The sequence below is a fragment of the Punica granatum genome, chromosome 2, assembly GCF_007655135.1.
Source record: "Punica granatum isolate Tunisia-2019 chromosome 2, ASM765513v2, whole genome shotgun sequence".
NCBI classification, from domain to species: Eukaryota; Viridiplantae; Streptophyta; class Magnoliopsida; order Myrtales; family Lythraceae; genus Punica; species Punica granatum.
Genome location: NC_045128.1, coordinates 37,232,488 through 37,252,651, shown reverse-complemented (window position 1 = coordinate 37,252,651; position 20,164 = coordinate 37,232,488). Strand labels below are relative to the sequence as shown.

General features: G+C 38.4%; 4 protein-coding genes across 8 annotated transcripts; 1 reads left to right on the top strand and 3 right to left on the bottom strand.

The window, feature by feature from the left end:
- Window positions 1–894: 894 nt before the first annotated feature.
- Window positions 895–5,022, top strand: LOC116196700 (survival of motor neuron-related-splicing factor 30). Of its 2 annotated transcripts, none has more exons than XM_031526559.1 (8): window positions 895–1,179; window positions 1,759–1,827; window positions 2,417–2,530; window positions 3,010–3,092; window positions 3,192–3,267; window positions 4,036–4,221; window positions 4,403–4,531; window positions 4,628–5,022. In XM_031526559.1, the coding sequence occupies exons 1-8, from the start codon at window positions 1,102–1,104 to the stop codon at window positions 4,799–4,801; spliced, it is 909 nt and encodes a 302-aa protein (XP_031382419.1). In that variant the 5' UTR covers window positions 895–1,101; the 3' UTR covers window positions 4,802–5,022. The 2 variants fall into 2 exon arrangements, with proteins under 2 accessions (XP_031382419.1, XP_031382418.1); XM_031526558.1 differs by having other exon boundaries at window positions 2,417–2,545.
- Window positions 5,023–5,290: 268 nt separating this feature from the next.
- LOC116196699 (mitotic spindle checkpoint protein MAD1) lies at window positions 5,291–13,119 on the bottom strand. 3 transcript variants are annotated; one of them, XM_031526555.1, is made up of 17 exons: window positions 12,748–13,119; window positions 11,968–12,085; window positions 11,389–11,549; window positions 10,747–10,944; window positions 10,572–10,664; window positions 10,196–10,312; window positions 9,184–9,431; window positions 8,518–8,689; window positions 8,057–8,167; window positions 7,770–7,973; window positions 7,192–7,354; window positions 6,844–6,934; window positions 6,697–6,766; window positions 6,159–6,287; window positions 6,001–6,039; window positions 5,741–5,836; window positions 5,291–5,597 (listed from the first exon to the last, which is right to left on the bottom strand). In XM_031526555.1, the coding sequence occupies exons 1-16, from the start codon at window positions 12,907–12,909 to the stop codon at window positions 5,747–5,749; spliced, it is 2,166 nt and encodes a 721-aa protein (XP_031382415.1). In that variant the 5' UTR covers window positions 12,910–13,119; the 3' UTR covers window positions 5,291–5,597; window positions 5,741–5,746. The 3 variants fall into 3 exon arrangements, with proteins under 3 accessions (XP_031382415.1, XP_031382414.1, XP_031382416.1); XM_031526554.1 differs by having other exon boundaries at window positions 5,291–5,836; XM_031526556.1 differs by having other exon boundaries at window positions 5,291–5,836; window positions 11,986–12,085; window positions 12,748–13,118.
- Window positions 13,120–16,107: 2,988 nt separating this feature from the next.
- Window positions 16,108–19,035, bottom strand: LOC116195273 (NADPH-dependent pterin aldehyde reductase). Of its 2 annotated transcripts, XR_004154610.1 has the most exons (6): window positions 18,644–19,035; window positions 18,380–18,449; window positions 18,089–18,282; window positions 17,382–17,554; window positions 16,917–17,027; window positions 16,108–16,816 (listed from the first exon to the last, which is right to left on the bottom strand). XR_004154610.1 is itself a non-coding variant. In XM_031524342.1 (5 exons), the coding sequence occupies exons 1-5, from the start codon at window positions 18,869–18,871 to the stop codon at window positions 16,747–16,749; spliced, it is 735 nt and encodes a 244-aa protein (XP_031380202.1). In that variant the 5' UTR covers window positions 18,872–19,029; the 3' UTR covers window positions 16,108–16,746. The 2 variants fall into 2 exon arrangements, 1 of the variants encoding a protein (XP_031380202.1); XM_031524342.1 differs by lacking the exon at window positions 16,917–17,027 and having other exon boundaries at window positions 18,644–19,029.
- Window positions 19,036–19,452: 417 nt separating this feature from the next.
- On the bottom strand, window positions 19,453–19,950 carry LOC116193954. The gene has a single exon (XM_031522692.1). It carries the CDS (start codon window positions 19,948–19,950, stop codon window positions 19,453–19,455), a length of 498 nt encoding a protein of 165 aa, XP_031378552.1.
- Window positions 19,951–20,164: the final 214 nt, after the last annotated feature.

Sequence of the window (20,164 nt, the reverse complement as noted above, 5' to 3'; positions counted from 1 at the left end):
GGTAAGCAAGATACGTGCTCAGGAACAACCTCTTAAGGAGTAGGTGGCGTATGGTTTAGAAGTTTAAATCCCACTCCACTTCACTCCATTCTTCTCTCAATTTAATAATAATTACATTTTTTCTCTTATTAAATAATAAATTATCGTGCATATTTTTTTCTAATCATTATTACAATTAATTTTTTAATAATAAAATTTTCATATATTTTTACATCCACACATATATACATATTATTTTTTCTTTCATTTAATAATAAATTCACATTTATTTTTTCTTAAATGTTATTACAATTAATTTCTTAATAATAAAAATTTCAATCTTCTATTACTTATTTTGTCCAGACACGGGTGGAACGAAGTAGAATTGAAGTCATACTGCAAAATCAAACGAAATCGTTACATTCTCTCTCAAAAAATGACAATGTGAAATTTTGATATCATCATTTTCATTACCATTGAAACAACATTTTGAAAGTTGATCCAATGGGTGTTGGAGGATCCTGAGTTGTACGTGTCCTTGCACCGAATAGCTCTCTTGTATCACTTCGCAATATCGGACGAGTGAAAGTCAAACATACGAAAAAAAAAAAAGAATTTATCAAAAAAGGGTGTGGCGCATGCATTTGGCTGGTAATTAAAATATTTCAAGTTTGATATTCAGTAAGACTATCTTTGTCATTTTATTAGTTATTAAGATTTCATTTTATTGGAAGATTCACGGTTCTTTTTTGTAACCGAAAAAAAAAAAAATGGAAGTTGTTCCAAACAGCCGTTGGACTTGGCAATTCTCCGATGGGCCCAAAAGTCCAGGTGGCCCGCACACATAAAATTTGGGCCGAAAGCCCAATAAGCAAATCGGAAGTGATATGATTATCCGATTCATGGGAGACATCCTCTCTCTCTCTCTCTCTCTCTTTCTCTCTCTCTCTCCGTGGACGAGCATCCATTCTTGCGTCTGGTATTCAATCGACTGAGCTCTCGACGTCGGTCCTCGACCTCCATCAAACTCAATCTCCGGCTTTTTTGTCGAAGCTGTGATCTCTCTCTCTCTCTCTCTCTCTCTCTCTCTCTCTCTCTGTGTCGGTGCTGTATCCGTCGAGGATGCAAGGAGGAGAAGAAGAGCTCAGCATAGATGAGCTCGCCTCGAACCTCTCCATTTACAAGGATCAACTCCAGCAGGTACTGCTCCCTTCCTCTACTTTCTCTCTAACTCGCTGATCCTCCGTCTTATTGAATTCCCAACTTGTATGTCTCCTCGATCACACCGGCAGCTGAATATGCTTTTCTTGCCACTGTGGAATTCGCACCGCTAAAGCGATGTGCTTTTCTGGTGAATTCGGTTTTGCTATCGTGCTTTTTCCGCCGGAGTCGATTCTGTTTGCCCTGCGTCGATTAGTGATGACTTAGGGTTTTTCTCTGACTTAGGGTTGTTCGACTTGATTGATCTATTGGAGAGAATTAGGGTTTTCTTGAACTTTCTGTAATTATTTAAGATTGCGGGGAGGTGTTTCTGGCATTAGGCTTTGTTTCCAAGTGCATCAGAATTGGTAAAAAGGCTCAGCTTTTGAGAACCACTGGTAGTAATATGGTTCCTGCTGGTGTTTAGGGTTCTTTATTTAATATGGTTTTGACTGAAATCCTTCGTGTTTATGTTCAGCGTGACGCACAACGGTCATATGGGTGCATGGAGGCAGATGTAGATTGTTGGTTTACTTTTATCCAACTCTTGTAATGACTTGACACCACTTATGTTGGCAGGTTAGGCAGCTTTTGGCTGATGATCCTGGAAACGCAGAATATGCTGATATGCAAAAAGAACTTGCAGAGGTGGTGTGACGAACTATGCTGTTTTTCCTTTCCAAGTTTGAGCCTTTGTTTCGCAGTTGTTCGCTACTAAGATAATCCGTGTCATTTCTACCATTTTCCTGTCGTCCTCCTACTCAGAGCACATAAGATAGCTGAACCATATGGTTACCTCTTCTTTTCTTTCATCTACTCTCTTTCCTTGCGGATCTCTTGAATGTATTGCTCGCTGTTCAACAAGCAATACTATTCATCAGATTGTTGCTCCTCGGTGTTTTTGCTTAAACTTGTTGCAAGGTGAGGTTGGTTTTTCAAGAGCACTCAAGGCCAGAGGCAATGAGCTACTATGCAGTGGGGAAATAAGAATTTGGAGTTAGAAATTTTTTTTTAAATTTATTTGAAATGCGAATATTGGTGGCCATCACGTCTATGTTGGTTCCTTTGCAGGTCTGCATTGCCATGATGGACAGCCTGCCTCTCTTTCTCTTCCCTGATTTGAGATGTTCAAACTGAGATTCTAAGTTCGATTTTTCACAACGATTTGGCCTTTATAATATCAGCCACTAATCTTCATGGATTGTTCACCTTGTATGTTGCTGTGTTTGGAATGCAGGTAATTGCCTTAACGGAAGAACTTCTTGCAACTGCAAGACAGAATGAGATTTCTGCATCAGATATTGGTGCAAGTACCAGTGAATCTCTTGGCATATCCCAAACCGAGGGGCTGGTAAATAATAAATCAGTATGTCTTATTGTCTTAGAGCTTTCACTTTGTAATTATGGCCGTAACATTTGGTGACTACTGTAGCAAGGCATACTATGTCTGTGCTCTAAATTTTCAATTTTCTATCTGGCTTTGGTATATAAGTATCACCATTACGCTGCTTAAAATATATTCCGGAAAATCTTAATCTCGTGCATTTTAGTTTGTGTAGGTAAATAAATTGATCGAAAGATGGAAATCTTGGGCATTAGGCCTGCAAGATAATCGTAAAATTGATCTTTTATTTATTTTCATTCTTCTTTTTCGTGTTTGGTTTTTTCAAATATTTTCTTTGCATTGGCATGCTTGAATACTTCCCTTGAGTTAGCTGGAATTTTCTCTATTATAGATTAGTCACAGCAATGGTCTGTTTAGCATTCAGAATGTGCCGATAATAATGTTGTCCTCATTCTTACACAAACCTAATTATTGCCATGATGAAGCCAGTGGAAGGTTTTCCTGATCATCATGAGAGGTTTCCCATTGGATCTAAAGTTCAAGCTGTTTGGAGTGAAGATGGGGAATGGTATGCAAACCTTTGGATGACAATTTCTTCCCATTCTGATTAATCTTTTCATTTGCTTTACCCTTTGTTCTTTCTGCATTTGATTAGTTGAATTTACAGGTATGATGCAACCATTGAGGCTTACACTCCAAATGGATATTATGTTACATATGACAGTTGGGGAAACAGGGAAGAGGTAGGAAAAGCTTTAGTTTTTGACTTGTGCCACATGTCTATCTCGATGATTCATGTTGTCTCATGTTTGATTTATGTGATGTATTATGATGTGTGATTTGTGATATTGAAATCGACTTATGTGTTCTCATGATGAAGGATATTCAACCTGGCGGTGACAATGACATTATTGGGATTGACCCGAGTGCTTTTTCTTTCCTCAAGTAGCTCTATATATATGTCTTCTGCACCTGTTCTCTTATAGCCTTTCTGAAGGCCTTGGTCAGTAAAGTTTTTTATGTCAACACTCAAAACAGTATTCCATGATATTCTGTTTTAAGTAAGTAGGAAAGTCTGGCGTAGCGGAACTTCCCTTTTTAGATGGACATTGTGGTTGGAGAAACAAATTGATAAGGTCAGGGTTGGCTGTTTATTGATGATCTCCAGTTGCTTGTTTTGTTCTATATATTATGAAATCAATAATTTAATGAGGCCACCTACCTTGAATTTGCCACTAGTTTACTCAGCAGAGAGAGGCAGTAAGCTGCAAGTGTTATTAGTTGCTAAATTCATTGCCACATATCTGTCATGTGTATTGCCAATTAATGACCAGAGAAAGACTGTAAGCTGCGAGTGTTAATAGTTGCTAAATTCATTACCACATATCTGTCATGTGTACTGCCAATTAATGACTTGTTAGATTTTTTAAGTTTGGATTCTTCTGCATAAACTTATTATAGAAGTTTCTGAGCATGGATAGTCATGTTTGCTCTGATTTTTCTGGTTGAAGGTGGACCCTGATAATGTCAGGGGAATTGAAGAAAAACCTGTAGATGCTTTGCTGGAAGCTGAGCGTGTTGCTGAAGCTACAAAACAGGCTATCAAGCGAAAGATTGCACAAGCTGCAACTGTTGAATTCCAGCCAAAGACATTGCCAGCAAAGCTTCGTATTGCACCTGAAGACCCTGAGGATGTGGTAAGTAGTGTCCGCAGTTCCAAACTATGTGTCAATTGATTGAACTGAAGCAAGGTTATGGGACAATTCCGTGACTATTGGCAGAGTTATTTTGTTGGCATGCTCTAAATTTTTGGTGTGCTTTCAATTTATATATCGCATTTCTCTCTTTCTGGTAACTTTCATGATCTCGTGTGAACAGAAAGCAGCAAAGAAGAAGAAGATACATGCTTTTAAGTCAAAGGTGAGGTTGGAGGAACGTGAGGCTGCGCAGAATAAGAGGCAGAATGCGTGGCAGCAGTTTCAGACAACCAAAGGCAGGGCCAAGAAGGTACAATGTTGCAGGCTGGTGTCTGTTGTTTGCATGATCCTTTAGGTAAACTGACTGTTGGCGACTGATGATTTCCATGTTTTATGCACTGTGCAGGTTGGGTTCTTCTCGGGGAGGAAGCGGGAGAGCATATTCAAGTCTCCCGATGATCCCAACGGTAAAGTTGGGGTGACGGGTAGCGGGAAAGGCTTGACAGAGTTCCAGAAGAGGGAGAAACACTTGCATCTCAAGGGTGCTAACTCCGAGACGAGTGATGACGGAGGACTTTAGATAGTTCCTCAAAACCTTCGAGCTTTTTTGTCTTTTAACTTTTTATTATTATTATTATTCCTTTTTTTTCTCCCTGTTTGTCTAGCTAAGTCTTTTTCATTATGGAGCAAATTAGTAAGCATAAAGTTGATTTATCTCCCTCTGCTGGACTTGGAACTGTACAAATCATGTCAAGACATCTTCGTTTACTATTAAAGGGTGTCATGATATTTGTGGCGTTATGATCGCGTCGTTGTTGTCCCAGCGGTGAGGCATCGTTTGATGGCCCAACTCGCTTCATTTCCAGGCCAGTAGTCAAATGGACCCAGTGAATTATCCACTCCATCATGGGCTATGAGTTCTATCCTTTGGGCTAGGATGGTTCGGAGAAAAGATCTCACCTGGAAGCGTTTCACTAGGGTTGGCCCGAGTTGTGTGTTAAATGGGCCTGGCCTGCTTCAGTATGGACTGGAAAGTGGACTACCCACGGGCGGAACATAAGCAATTCGATTGGCAGGAATTCAGCCCAAGAAAAAAATGGCCTACGGACTTATCTCATCACGTTCACATGTTTTAACTACCGAACCGTAATTAATAACCAGCGTGATGGCAATAACAAAATAACAATACGAAATAAATAATACTCCAAAAAGGCAATTTACAGAAATAACTCCACCCATGTGGGCCTGCAGGTGCAGCAGTCATGAGTCGGAGCACCAAATCAGCCTCATACCAACCACAATGAAGATACCGAGGCAAGAGGGGAATCCAACCAGCGTGACCACGATTCTAGTTTTCATGGCAAGCCCAGTCACTCCTACAATGAAGATCCTTAACTTTGCACTCAAATGAACCAAAGGTCCACAGTGACGTATGCAAAAGTCTCTCCGGTTCATCAAGTTCAGCGTAGCGAATCATAGCTTCTTTTTTATCTTAGCGGGAGGCGGTGGAGATACCTACCTCACTTCAAGATAAGGTTCGCCTGTTGAAGGATTCCACAGTTAAGTTGGCTGTGAAAGCTGGAATAGAATTCATCTTGTGAATGAAGATTCCAACCTGCAGATGCAAAGATAAGGTTCAACGACTACCGTCATATGGAACAGGAGACAGCTTACCATCAGCAAAAATGACGAGCAGTTGGTGATAGTTATAAGAACATTGTTCACTGCAAAGGACATGCTCACTGCAAACTGCATATTTCCAGACTACGTAAAACATACCTGCTGGGATATGTCAGGCTGAGAGCTGTATGCATTTGGCTGTTAAGAAACAGAAAATAGAGCAATAATTCTCATGGTCACTTCTAAGTGGAGAGAACAGCATATCTGAGTTACTTGTGAAACCGATAAATCTTTAAAACAATAGATTTTCAACTCACCAGGATTGCTATGTTCCCTGATTCATATTCGAACTCAAGCTTCTCCTCATTGTTTTGGGCATAAATAGATTGAAGTGTGAATCGTGTTACCGGGATTCCATTAGGACGTTGGTGCTCATCCATCACAATCTGTCATCAGATACAAGGGAGACGATCACCATCAAGTCTCAATTCGGTGATGAGTAAGATAACCAATGATGAAACAGTGCAGGAGGATATATCCTTAACTATCGATTTGATGGGAAGAAATCCATGTCAAGTTAACATAACAGTACATATTAGTGGTCATAAGAGGAATCGAAACTACTGGAGGCCCATAAGAATATAGAGAGCTGGGAAAAAGAAGTCTAGCATAGCATTCTTCAGTAAAGACAAGCCCCAGACCTCACTGAGGAAAAATATCAATATTTGGATCATAGAAGGTAGGAATCTGAGAACATATTATAGAATATGAATGATATGCTACTTGCACAATAATCCAGTCCGAGCAAATCTTCAATAGGGAAAGAAACATAATGTGCAGCATGGCCAATCATACCTTGTAGCCAAAAAGCTCACAACAAGCCCTCCGGAATACAGAAATTCTATCTGCAAAGACAGTCTTGTATCTACATGCCATAGTGTTCCACATATGAGAACTCGACCAAACAAACAACGAATAAAATAGTGTTCGCCAAACACAAACCTTTCTTCACGTTTTTCAAGTGTAGCAATCTGTTCCTTCAACTGCATTATCTTCTCAGATATATGGGAATCAACTGATTTAACAGCATCACCTGAATGATGGAGATAGCTACGCATCAAAAGGAAATAAACCTCACAAGGGAAAGGAAAGGGATAACACGGCACTTATGGTTCCGATTTGATTGCCACAACAGGAGATATGAAGATCTATTATTTATGTTCTTTGCAGCATAAAACTTCACACAAATTGTTACACAAAATCAGTACAGGAATTGCGGAAAAAGCAGATACTCTAAATGTGGCTGAATCATCGGTGATATCATCTTTAATGTGAGAAAGAAAGTTATACCTGACTGATTGTTCAACTCTTCAAAAGCCTTTAACTTATCTTTAGTCTTCTGCAGTTCAGATCGCAGAGCCTCTATGGTCTGCTTTGCCTCATTATCAACTGCAAGGGTATTAACCATTCTTAATACCTTTGTATTTGCTGAAGAAAAATCACCATGGCCTAGCTGTGGGAAAAAGGCAATCATGATGTCAGAAAATAAAATAGGCAAGAAACCAAATAACTTACCCATAGAAATGCAGTAATGGCCCGTTTGAGGAACAAGTTCCAGGACCTTCCTAAGGTTAACTAGGAAAGAGAAGGCAAAGCATCTCCTGGTTCGTCTAGATGCTAGTATGGAAAGAGTGTCCTGTTTGGTGTCATAATTCTTCCTATGGTATTCATTAATTAATTATACCAAATAGGACATCCTTGTCCAATCACTGGAAAAATCTTCAAGTTTATCAAGGGTTGCATATTGTTAGCACTCAATTGGACGAGAAAATTTTCCATTATGTCCTAAACTGTATTTCAACAGTAAGAGAACAGATTGAAAGGGAGAAAACGGGTGGAATTATAGTCAAAATATTGAAACTGCATGCCTTGGCCTCCAAAAGAGCTATCTCTGATCGAAGACGATCACTTTCCCTTTCTAATGACTTTATTCTTCTAGCTTCATTGTTTAGCTTCTCGCCTAGTAACTTTATCTCTTCTCGCTGACGATTATTGATTTCCTTTTGCACTTGTAAACTGCTTTCCAATTCTTTGATGCACTTTTCCTTGTTTGCTAGAGATGACTGGAGCTCCTGCACATGGGTATATCTATCAGATAAAAAATGCTCCGAAAGACAAAACCCAAACAGGAAATGAGAAGGATCTGATCAGCAACCTGCAGAAGTGCTTCATCAGCCACTCTCCTCCCTCCTGTATCATTCTTGGTGCTCTTGTATTCCTCAAGAAGAGACCTCAATTTGTCCCGCTCCTCAGTGACCATAGATAGCTGCAGTGAAGTACATTTGTCAAATCACCGAACTATACTGTAGCACATACAATTCTGTATGCGTTAAGGACTATCACAAATAGAAAGAAAGAACTTGAGTACTAAGAAACTAGCATCTCATTCATAACATGTCTTTTCTCATTCAGAACCTCTCTTATCCAAGGTCTGCAAGTTGGATATCTGTTCTTAACAATTTCTCCTTTCATTTGTTTAAATTGTCAGATTAAATTTATCTTATGTTTCTATCCAAGAATCCTACATGGTTTGCACCCCTTCCATACTTTCCTAACTAAATATGTAGTAAACCGCATATATATTAGGACAAAAATACAACCTTTTAGAAAACTTACCATTGACTGAATACGGTTAATCTCTTGCACCATCTCTTCCGACTTCTCCTTGGCCAGTGCAGCATCTGCTTCAGCACTTTGTTTCCCAAGTTGTGCCTCATCAAGAGCCACCTCCTTTTGTTTCAGATGCGCATTCAACTCACCCAGCCTCATCGTGCTATCCAACACCTCCCTGCATTACATGTTAAAATATTAAAAATGGACATGTCTGAAGCAATATTATTAATTTAGGTGACATATATTAATGGATGCAATTCCATGCAACTGAAAATTTCCTGATCCAAAGCCATTTAAAGCAGGTGACATGATAAAATGATTAAATTAATTTTCAAATATAACTATAAGGAGGGGAAAAAATTTGGAGAAAAGGTTATTTTTCAAAAACTGAATCACAAACTTCTGTTATAATTCATCAGAAAAATAAATATTTTAATAAATAAATAATCTACACACTGAACAGTAAGCTAGGAAATCCCCCATTCAAGTTTATAACTGGAATAAAATAATACATATATGACATCACTCAGGACAATTATAAAAGCAACAGCAATATCCTGGGTGGGGAAAAAAAATCCCGTGTGGGCATTCCTATTGAAATATTTGTATATGGTAATCACAGAGTCGGCAAGTTTACAGTCAATGGATCAAAGAAAAGTACTGACATACTTCTGTAAAGATGCAAACTTTGCAGGTATATCATCAGGGGATGACACACCCGGAATGTCTTTCATCATCAGCTTCCAGGCTGACAACTCATCCTCTAGACTTTTCATATTATGCTGGAGTTCTTGCAATTTTGACATCTCTGCTTCCGCCCTTTCCCTTCTGCTCCTTTCTTCAAACAACTTTTCCCTCAATAATTCAGTTTGCTCATATGATAATTTAAGATTTCTTGCTTCCCGAACCTCTGACTCCTGGTCACGAGTGAAGCCACTTATTAAGGTGAATAATATAAAAAGGTCATGAGATAAATAACAATAGGTAAAACACTATAATATCCAAGACAACACAAAACAGACACGTTTTTGAGCTAACAGGATATCTTTTGTCATACGTAATCACCATAGCCAGCAATTAAAAATTGAAATCCATGTAAATGACATTGCAGTCATGATAAAGTTTGGCATTTATTAGGACAGATTTGTGAAGCACATACCCCTTAAACTATTCATACACTTAATTCAGTATAGAGACCACTTGTAATGTTCCTAAAAAGTTGTGAAATCAGGATACATTGTCTAATATTGACAAAGTAACTTAGTATCAATAAAGTCCAAATCTCCTGTACCTATTAAACATTGGGTCAGTCCCTTGTTGGAAAATATGATCAATTAATAGAAAAACAAATACTTATTGCATTTTTAATAGCCTCGTCAACATGTATGCGTGTTGGAGTCTCTCATTTCCATTTTCCTTCTCTTTCACATGCAGTTTTTTCTTAGCCTCGTTATCACGTGTGCATGTTGGCGTCTCTCATTTTGGTTAACCTTTCTTTCATGAAGTCATTGGAGTAAATCCCTGATGTGACTTCACTACACTTTTTTTTACTTTTTTCTAAATTGAATAATTTCATATTTAGAAATCAAACTCTAAGAGAAAAATTATCGGTGCTATCCAGTTTTGCAAATGGACTGAGAAACCAATATGAAAGAACAAAATTCTGTGTGACCCGACTCACATAATTTCTTAGCTCTTCTTGTAGATGCTTCACCAAGATACTTGCATCAGTAGAATTGGGTTCCTGAAAGGTCAAAGTAGCCAACTTTTTCTCTGCCTCACTCTTCTGGTGCAAGCACTGTAGACAGGAAGTCATAATAAACAGATAATCAGCAAAGAAAGCATAACAGATAAAACTTACTTTAATTAGAAAAATTCAGATATAAGCTTATAGTGAATGTGATGCATCTGAAAGAATCAGAAAGAAGTGCTGGAGGAAGCAAATTCATGCACTCAAGCAAGAAGTTTTAAAAGGATGACGAGTGACAACAATCAGAAAACTTAAGGGTACCAACTGGTACTTCCAACATCAAGAGGGAAGGAGGAAGATTAGACACCTCATTAAGATGCTTTCTAAGAACCTCCATTTGCTCCTTGAGCAGCTCTGATTCTTTTTCTGCATTTGTAGCTCTGCTCCCCACTTTCTCAAGCTACAGGAAAACGATTTTAGCAAACGACCAATGAAAATATGAATATGTCTAAATATATAAATATATCTATATAGATTCTTACCTCTGCACATTTTCTAGAAAGGGAATGTCTTGATTCCCTTTTCAGTTGTGCAAGCTCTGCTTGGAGGGACTTCTTTTCCCTTTCCATGCTCTCGGATAGACGATTTAGTTGCCCCTCTAAAGTATTTGCTTTCTCCTGAGATGAAGCTGCAGAGAATTCAGCTTTCTTCCGGAGATTAGCTTCATTTTGGAGTTTAACCTGCAACAAAGAAAACCCCAACAAAATTACTATCAAGATTATAAAAGAGATCGTAAAAGTGATAAAATGGGAGAAAACTGGTGCATCAAATTTTATTTCAGGTAAACAAGCTTTCTTCCAAAAGGTGACTCTAACTTAAGAACTATTGGCAATTTGCCAGCATTCCTTGTGAAGAGCTGTCCTACATGGAAAGATGCAACAACAAAGGACAAGCTCTGAGCTGAGACCAACCAAACTTTGAGCTATGGATAATACTTGGCATTAAATAGACACAAAAGATATCTTTTTCAAGCAAAGTAAATTATGCACATAACTGGCATACCAAGGATAAGCATAATATTTTGAGTAGTCTTGGAATTCTTATGTATTGCAAGGGGAGAAATCTATACATTCTAAGCAGATTATATAGCATATGTTGCAATGCAGAACAAAAACAGATTGCACCTCAAGCTCACTATATGATTGGATCTGCTTTTTGAAGCGTTCCTTAGAATCATTGACTTCCTTCAAGAGCTGCTCCTGGAGTGCCTGCTCACGCCCTTTTGCAGCAGCAAGTTCTTGTTCCGCATATAAGAACTGTTCTCTGAATTGCTTCCTCTCTGCTTCTGTAACATTTCAAACATGGTAAAATGCAATACAGAGATCCACCGTCTAAAATTGCAAAATCACATAAGAAACCATCTCAACAACAAACAAAAAGTGAAAGAGAAACTCCTCAAAATTAGAATCAAATGCAAACCCTGAACTAACAGCAACTTTTTCTTTTCCTCAAAATTTTAAAATGTGGCTAATCCCACACAGCAGACAATAAAATATTCTTTCTGACCAGCCCAGTCCTTTCCATTTTACCCGACATCAAATTTAGAATCTAAGGATACATTAGAAAGACGACTGTAAGGAAATCATTTTTTTCTAGCATCCAGGTTTGAAGCAGCTTTTAGGATCTAAAGGTGAAGAGCCAATATAAACTAGCAAACGGAAAATAATTTCAGAAATAAGTAAAGATATACATAGTTAACTAACGTTGACTTTGGTACCCACCCACTTTGCCGAAGTTATCATTTAATGACTCCCATTTAGATTGATAATCACGGGCTTGCTTCTCTGCACTGCTCAAGGCATCAAAAAACTCTGATTTAACCTGTAAAGCAGACAACGAAAGTACAGCATAAACCGTAAGCTACTAACTTGAAAGTACGGCATAAACCTTAATCTACTAACTTCGAGAAGAAAGCAAACTCCAAACTACTGCTCAAGGGTCAACAACAGCATATGGCTTGATTTTAAGAAGGTTTTGCAGAATTTGATCTCGGACGCCATAACCAACATGAAAGCTGAAAATTAAATGATAATTGAAACTGGCTCTTAAATTCAACATAAAGCGAAACTTTCATTCTCAGAAGTTCTCCTACTCCCACCATCTAACTCCACAACCTAGAACCAGATGCAAACTCGGGACTCATCTAATTGATATCATGCATCATGGCATCCACATCCATCAGTTTCATTTCAGCAAATTTCACCTATCTAACCAAGCAAGCCTGCATTACTACACCAGAGAACACCATTTTGATCCCCACTCATAGGCGTCGATCAAGCAGATCACCACCCCTGCTAAATCGTGAAATGCACGATAGCACGGTCTACCTCGGATTTCTTCGTCTGCTGATGCTACCAACAGTGAGGATCCATTACTTGCAATGAAATTGATCTTTGCCATTGCCCTAGCTACCTCAGTCTAGCTCATGTTGAGGATGAAAAGCAAGTAGAGAGAGGGGGGGAAGAGATAGAGAGAGAGAGTACCATTTGGCGGCACTGGTAGGTGCAGAGCAAGTGGTCGGAGGGCTGGTCGGGGGCGTCCGGCGGGTCCTCGTAGATGAGGAGTTGCCCGGCCGGGGAGCTCTCCTCCACGGCGGCCTTCGTGTCGGTTCGCAGCTTCTTCGGTGGGGGAGTCCGTAGAATCATCTTCGATCGACGAAACCGTTCCGAGCTTGAGCTCCTTCTTCTTCTTCTTCTTCTTCTTCTTCTTCTTCTCCGCCTCTGGAAAACCCTATCGCCTGAGCTTCTCCCGTCTTCTCGGTCTGCTATTAATTTAAAAGTGGGGGCGCCATTTTCACGCCGGCGACGTCTGCTTAGAGAATTTGCTTCTCCCCGGTAAAATGCAATCGCCCGGTCCCGCTATCCCCTTGCTATGAATTTTTCGCTTAATTAATTACTATTATTAATTATTACTACTGTTATTATATTTGGCCAAAAAAATTACTATTATTTTTAGTTTGGCTTTTTTTCCAAATCAAAAAATTAATTACCTTTTTTTGGTCAAATCAAAACATTAATTACCTCAATTAATTATTTACCTCGATTAATTGTTTTCCTTGCTCCTCTTTTCTTAAATCTATTTATCGAGGTCTGAATAGTCGCACTTGCGAGGCAGAATTGGGATCGGATACTCGAACTGTCAAGGCAAAATAGGTATCAATTTGAGGTTGAGATAAATGTCACAAATTCAATTGTAAAACAATCATTTTATGGCATGAGGGTGGGAAATGCATAGAATTTTTTGCACTTGTATACTAAAAAAATAGTACCAGAAGAATTACTATTACGAACTCCTACAATCCATTACGCTTTGGAAAATTTTTCAGCCCTCTGTTCCTTTTATATATAAGTTGTCATATTAATTTCTTGTAATGCGAGTCCTACTAAAGAGATTGATCCAATGACTCATAAACGAAGAAATGGTCCATTCCAATTATCCATGTTATACATATATATATATATAATCTTGAAAATAAGTGCATTAAATAATGGTATAAATGTAAATATATATATAATTAATTCACATAATAATATATTTATCAAATAAATATATATAGATTTAAGATATATATATACGTATATATGTTTTGGAAATATATACATGCGTATATGTATATGAAAAATCATATAATAAAATATTTATCAAATAAATAAATAAACAAATATATATATTCAAGAAATATATACATGCACATGTATATGTTTTGGAAATATATAAATACTTACATATATATATATATGAAAATCTACTTTGGTTATTATTTTTAATAGTTATCTGTAGACAAGTGATCTTATACCGTTTAGATTTGGTGATTATTTTTAATAATTATTGGTAGATATATAAAATTGAAAACAAGTGTATTAAATAGTGGCATAAACGTAAATATATAAAAAATTAATTTAGAGAATAAAATATTTATCAAATAAATAAATAATCAAATATATATATAGGAAATATATATATATGTTTTGGAAGTATCTACGTACATATATATATATATATATGAAAATCTACTTTGGTAATTACTTTTAATAATTATTGGTAGACAAGTGATCTTATACCGTTTAGATATAAAAAAAATTATATATTTATTAGTTTATTTATATTTTTTATATTACCGAAATATAATTCAACTTTTTATTTTATGTAGTTCTACACATTTGTTGTAATTATAATTAGAAAATAAGTACTTTTGAAAAAGAGATTCACTTTTAGAGTTAACTATTATTTTATGGTTATTATATTTATATAAATAAATATAATAATTATACCAGCGAATATGTAATTGTAAATTTTATAGATGTTATGATTTTTATTCTTTCATTAATTAAGTTATGAATTTTTAATTTTGAGAATATTAAATTATGTTTAAAAATTAGATTGAAAATCAAGATTATGCATATGTAATATTTTATATGAATTATTTACTTATGAGCTCTTGACTTATTATTATCCGGCATAATTATGAAATTTTTTATATTAAAGTTTACGTAATATAAAAGTTAGTTTTTCTTATATAATCATATAAACTACAAATTGGTTTCAATTATAGAATTCATATTTGACTTCCCATAATATATATATATATATATATATATATTACAAATTTCGTGCAACACGGGTTCAATAAATTAGTTATATATATATATATTTTGGTGAACTATAAGAATATACATTTAACCAAGGTAAATCCTATAATAAATGTCTTACATTTTCTATTTGTTGATATACATACGTGGCAATAAGAAACGTGTTATGTTCACATTTTTCCATTTCTTAATAGGAAAAAGTGCAGCAGAAATCCCATAAATTTTAGATTTTGTTGGACTTCAGTTCTATAAGTTTTAATTTGAATTTTTCAGTCCCATATGTTCGCTCTCTAGCGCGCTTTTAGTCTATCCGTTAATAACCATTAGGAATCTGTTAACGTAAACTTCACACCGTCAATCCGTCTTAGGTGGTTGTTAACTGTCCACGTGATAGTTTTCAATTGGTTGAAAATTAAAAATGAATTTTAGTAATTAACATAAGAAGTATGTGAGACAATTTTCTATTGATTTTTTTTTATTTTTTAAAATATTTTTATTGTTAAAAATAATAGTAAATTATACTGTAATTTTTTTAAAAGTTTTTAGCAAATGAAAAATTACCGCGTGGACTTCTTGTGCTAATTTATGAATTTCATTTTATTATTTTCTAACATTTTAATTTTTAGCCAACAAAAAATGGCCACGTAGACAATTAACAGCCACCTATGACATGTTTAACATTGTGAAGTTCACATCAGTAGATTCCTAACGGTTATTAACGGATATGACTAAAAATGTGCTACGGAACAAACATATAGGATTGAAAAATTCGAATTGAAACTTATACGACTGAATTCCAAAAAAATTCCCACTCATAGGACCTGTTGCACTTCTCTCTTTATTAATAGTACATTCAACTTATACAGTAACAAGAATCATGTTATGTTCCTTCGATAGATGTCCCACTTTTTTCCATTTATTAATTCACCATAAGAATGCAGATGCCAACTTAGCAAGTTGAGTAATTGTAAAATTTCACTGGCAGTCGACATTACAAGTAATAACCTGCAAAAGAAATGTAGAAGCCCCCAAATACATCCGTATTATAAATACACAACTAACCAAGGCATTGGCATCTTAGTTTTCTGCACATTCAAGACAATCATTTCCTAACAATGAAAAGCCAATCAATTACTGCTGTTCTGCTTCTCCTTGTTATCTTTGCCACCAGTGGCAATTCTTCCCACCTAATAGTTCATGGCTTGCATTTCTCAAACCGAAGTGGATTTTGACGTATTACATTCAATAACAGCATCAATAAAAAGCTCAATCTAATTAACTTTGGAATGGATAAATAATGGGAATGTCATTGCAGGAAGTGATGTTAGGGCCCGAGCGGTGGAGGCACAGAAAGAGTCTGACGAGTGCCAGTCATTGTTATGGAGGGACCCCAAGGGCTGCAAAATGAGCCCATGTGACAGCGGCTGCAAGAAAACGTACCCCTCGAATGCTACCTATGGCATTTGCATGGACAACGTCTGCCTGTGTTGCTACCTCTGTAAAACTTTCTTTCCTACTTCTAAATCAAATAAAACTTATTGCTCTTCCCTAGTTTCCTTGAGCCAATAATCTGCCTCAACACAGTTATCTAGCCAGGAAAATTTATCTGACCATGGTAATTACAAGAAGTATCCACTCTGTCTAGTGTCTCTGCTAAATCCATGAACAAAAGTGAGACAATTCAGAGGTAGTTCTCCCTTCCGGTGAAAGGGAACAGAAAAATGCAACGTCACAAACAGAGCATGATTGTTCCCTAAAAGCAAATCAGCATATGACCGGATCTACAAGAATCAAGCTACAAATTGGTAGGACAATTATCAATTTGCTACCTTGGTAACAAGCTACTCTTACATATGCAGAAAACGCATGAATTAGTTGAGTCGATTATTCGCCTCAAACAGTCAGCGATGCACCATTATCTGATCCCGTGAGATTTAATATCATTGCTGCTGCCTTGACTGCCCTGAAAAGAATACAGTTGGACAAGAAAGATTATAAAGTGATCCACAAAGAAAACAAGAACATTCATAACTTCTAATAAATCACCAAATAACAAGTCCTACATCATCCTTCTCTGGTGCGCAGATGGATCAAGCACTATAAAGACTTCAGTGGGTGATATTTCCATGGTGAGAAACGCTCAAAATTGAGGTTTCTGAGCAGACAGTTGCAACCTTCAGTCATCCCTCAACCAATTATTGATTTGAATTGGTAGATTTCAAGCACAAGAAAACTATATGAGACTAAGCTAACGAGAGCCATTAGATATTCAGACTACATTTTGCATACAAACACCGAATAAATCAACCCAGTTTAAAAAGGTCTATTCACCATGGCTACAATGCCATAATATTATCAAAAGCAACACAGCACTTGAATTAGCTCTAAATCCTTTTATCAGGCTGGTATAAGTTTTCTAATGTGTAAACCACTACACTACTTTGACTTGGAAATTGAAACAGCAAGTCTTATGCTTCAAAAGATCTAAAGCCATATGAATAACATGTACTTCAGTCAGTGCTACATACCATGCATCGGGAGCCTGGTAAAGGGAAGCTGAACTGCCAAAGCAGGAAGCGAGCATGTCAGTGTTTATCACACCGGGGTTAAGGGCGACAACTGCCATTCCCTCGGGCAACTCCTTTGCCACCGCCCTGGTCAGACCCTCAATAGCCCATTTTGATGCACAATAAGGAGCAACCTTTTGAAAATACAATCGAACACCAGAAGGAGATCAATAGTCTGACATTTGCCCTAAAGTTAACCAAGTCAGTAATATTTTGTAGAGCAGCAATCAACATATGACCAGCCCGGGTCCCCACAAACAGGTTGCAGCTCCCAGAAGCGTATCCACATGTAATGAGTATCACCTAGAAGAGTTGTATGCAGACAAGACATAGATACGTCCATGACACGGAGAAACAGATGATAATCCCTTTACACAATCCCGAATCCCAGACACAAGAATATCAGAACCCATCTGTCACATACTTCCTTTCGATTGTCCATGTTATTTCATCACCCATTTCATCCATATGAGTGCGACCAGACCACTTTGTCGTCTACCTTATTTCACCACGAGATATTGATCGGAACCTCGATGCTTGCATGGTAATTGCAGATTCAACAAGTCCATAACATAAACGACCAGTTCAATACATGTCTGAATATCGGATTAGTACTTATAAAGAAAAAAAAAACTAAAAGGGGCATTTCTCAAGTAGTTACCACTTACCAGTGCAGCGCCTGATCTGCCCCAACCAGAGGAGAAGTTGACGATAATCCCATGCTTCTTTTCGACCATGGGAGGGAGGAAGTGCCTCAGCACATTTGCTGTTCCTTTCACATTCGTATCGAGCACTGCATCAAAGTCCTCCTCAGGAACCTCCCAGATCTTGTTGTTCTTGTTTATCGTACCCGCATTGTTCACTGCCAGTGGGACGACACGTTCCCCATAAGATTCACTCTATACATGTCCATCTAACAATGCAACCAAAGTGGCAACGTCTAGCTGTTTAAAGCCTACCTATGATGTCTGGAGGACCCTTCTTCTCCATGACGATGCGCGCAAGCTCCTCCACACTGCTATTCGATCTCTACATGAATATATATACTCAGCTCAGTCCATTGAATTGCTGTCCACAAAACCGCAATTTACCAGTAGTACACGCACTCCTAGTTCTCGAGCCACAATTTCATAATCAGAACGGACGGAGCTGAAGAAACCCTAAACGTATCTAGGCTAGCAGGGGGAAGATGAAGGGGAACAGATGCAGTGAAGGCTGCTTACGACATCGACGTTCATGAAGAGGTGCTTGGAGTCGGGAAGATCAGACTGGAGTGCCTTGAGCTTGTCAGCGGTGCGGGAGCAGCCGATGATGGTGTGGCCGCGCTTGGCCATTTCCAAGGCGAGGGCGCGGCCCAGCCCCTTGCTCACTCCCGTTATCAGTATGGTGCGGGAAGAGCTACCCCCGCCTACTCCTCCGCCCCTGCTCAGCACGCTGAACGACGTCGTCATCGGAAACGGAGCTGATTCGAATCCTCCGGCGAGCTTCCCCTTCTCTGTCTCCACCGGAGCGACGCGCCTGGATGGTCGAAGCACCAGAAACCTGTGGTGACGATTTTATTTTATTTTTTTTATTTTCCATTTATAATATTTCATCTACCATCTCCTCTTTTCGCCTCGGAGCCAAATTTTGGTACGTTAATGTGTAGGGCATTTTTGGCCAAACAAGTGTATAGGGGGATCCCCCGATTGTCACGTGGACCGACCGAGCCCAAAGTTCATTTTACATCAATAGATCAAACTGTCCTGGGAGACGGAGTCCCGAACCTTTGGTATCGTTTAATATCCATCAGAATCCGAGCGTCAATTTTCACCGTATAAACTCATTGATCCTGGGAGCGGTGAATTCGCAAAGAGTGCGATAAGGTGCGTTCGGCCTCGATAGACATGCAGAAAGGAAGAAATGCAGTTTTCATCAATAGACTGTAGTATGAGGTAGTTATTAGTGTTACACATTTATTCATCTTATTATGTAGTAGGAAACTAAACAACAGAGCAGGAACGGTGTTTGCTTTTCTCTTGTCCGGTTTAGCCTAACGAACTTCCCGGATATGGAAACAGGGACAGAAGCAACGAATCACATTGATCCCGAACTTGGCGAGACACCCGAAGAAACCGCCACCCGATCCCGATCCTGATCCCAATCTCTCCCTTCTATCTGCTGCTGGCAGTAACGGGACTCCGTATGCTGGTTCTGGGGCCATGTACTGATGGTAAGACACGACAACGTTCGACTCCGCCACCCCTGAACCACTCTCGTCTTGAAAAGTCAGCTCAGGCACGGCGTAGCCGGTGTCGTCCGGCTCGAGCCAGGAAGGAAGGGGCGGCGCCGAGGGCTGAGTGGAAGGGGAGGAGCTCGAGCAGGAGAAACGACGGTAGTGGAGCAGTGGCGGCGGCGGCGGAGTAAGGTCGAGACAGTGGCGGTGGTGTTCGTCGTACCAATCCGAGGAGAGCCTCTTCCTCTTCTTCTTGGGAGGCCACAGCTTCTTGAGTCGCTTCACTGCCGCCTTCATCAGCTTGCCTTGTGGCATTTTCCGTTGAGATGCAGAGCTGAGGAAGAAGGGAAGGAGCGGTTTGTCAAGATTAATGAAAGTGTTCTTTTCAAAAAGCAGAGGAGAAAGGAGACAGCAGAAGACAGCTTTGTTTGTTTATTGGACTGCCCTTTTCAAAACTCATGCCCGTTGCCAAAGTTCCTATGGGACCCATTATCCATTCACCTACAAGATTGAAGTGATCAAATTTGAC

Bases quoted from the DNA above. Each gene is read 5' to 3' on its own strand.
- LOC116196699 (XM_031526554.1), bottom strand. From the start codon at position 12,909: ATGATTCTACGGACTCCCCCACCGAAGAAGCTGCGAACCGACACGAAG. The intron at 7,974-8,056 runs GTTGCTGATCAG...ACCCATGTGCAG, and splicing joins CTGATGAAGCACTTCTGCAG to GAGCTCCAGTCATCTCTAGC. The intron at 6,040-6,158 runs GTGAGTTGAAAA...GTTTCTTAACAG, and splicing joins CAGGGAACATAGCAATCCTG to CCAAATGCATACAGCTCTCA.
- LOC116196700 (XM_031526558.1), top strand. From the start codon at position 1,102: ATGCAAGGAGGAGAAGAAGAGCTCAGCATAGATGAGCTCGCCTCGAAC. The intron at 2,546-3,009 runs GTATGTCTTATT...GCCATGATGAAG, and splicing joins GGCTGGTAAATAATAAATCA to CCAGTGGAAGGTTTTCCTGA. The intron at 3,093-3,191 runs GTATGCAAACCT...TTGAATTTACAG, and splicing joins TGGAGTGAAGATGGGGAATG to GTATGATGCAACCATTGAGG.
- LOC116195273 (XM_031524342.1), bottom strand. From the start codon at position 18,871: ATGACGACGTCGTTCAGCGTGCTGAGCAGGGGCGGAGGAGTAGGCGGG. The intron at 18,450-18,643 runs GTAAGCAGCCTT...ATATTCATGTAG, and splicing joins TCTTCATGAACGTCGATGTC to AGATCGAATAGCAGTGTGGA. The intron at 17,555-18,088 runs GTAAGTGGTAAC...TATTTTCAAAAG, and splicing joins GCAGATCAGGCGCTGCACTG to GTTGCTCCTTATTGTGCATC.
- LOC116193954 (XM_031522692.1), bottom strand. From the start codon at position 19,950: ATGCCACAAGGCAAGCTGATGAAGGCGGCAGTGAAGCGACTCAAGAAG.